The sequence below is a fragment of the Egretta garzetta genome, unplaced genomic scaffold (assembly GCF_000687185.1).
Source record: "Egretta garzetta isolate BGI_Z169 unplaced genomic scaffold, ASM68718v1 scaffold27, whole genome shotgun sequence".
Classification (NCBI taxonomy): domain Eukaryota; kingdom Metazoa; phylum Chordata; class Aves; order Pelecaniformes; family Ardeidae; genus Egretta; species Egretta garzetta.
The window spans coordinates 3,613,420-3,613,741 of record NW_009260400.1 but is presented as its reverse complement, the minus strand read 5'-3'; the positions used below and the strand labels follow the sequence as shown (position 1 = coordinate 3,613,741).

The 322-nt window shown below is 67.4% G+C and overlaps 1 protein-coding gene across 4 annotated transcripts in view; it reads right to left on the bottom strand.

Moving 5' to 3' along the window:
- Nucleotides 1–322, bottom strand: part of NDRG4 (NDRG family member 4) — a 15,454-nt gene that overhangs the window by 5,391 nt on the left and 9,741 nt on the right. For all 4 annotated transcript variants that reach the window (XM_035898754.1, XM_035898756.1, XM_009643298.1 and 1 more), the window contains one exon: nucleotides 28–169. In XM_035898754.1, the coding sequence (XP_035754647.1) occupies nucleotides 28–169 (142 nt within the window). The remainder of the gene's footprint in view (nucleotides 1–27; nucleotides 170–322) is intronic.

Genomic DNA, 322 nt, shown 5'->3' with positions numbered 1-322 from the left:
GGCATGCCCCCCGGCGGTGCCCCCCCGTTGTACATGTTGAGGAAGAGCTGGAGGTTGAACTGGTTCACCACGCTGCCGATCTGCTGCCGGTAGCTCTGCACCAGCTCTGTGTTGTTCACCAGCTCTTCCTGTGCCAGTGGGGGACGGAGGTCAGGGTGGGTGCTGCTGGGTGCCACAGAGCCCCCGCTCCCCCCGGCCTGCCCGCGCCATGCTGGCTGGCGGGGCAGATGGGGGAACGCTGGCCAAGGCAGCGGCAGTGCTGCAGGCAATGGGCCCAGGGCAGGACATGGACACAAGTCAAGCGCTCACCAAGGCTTGGCCC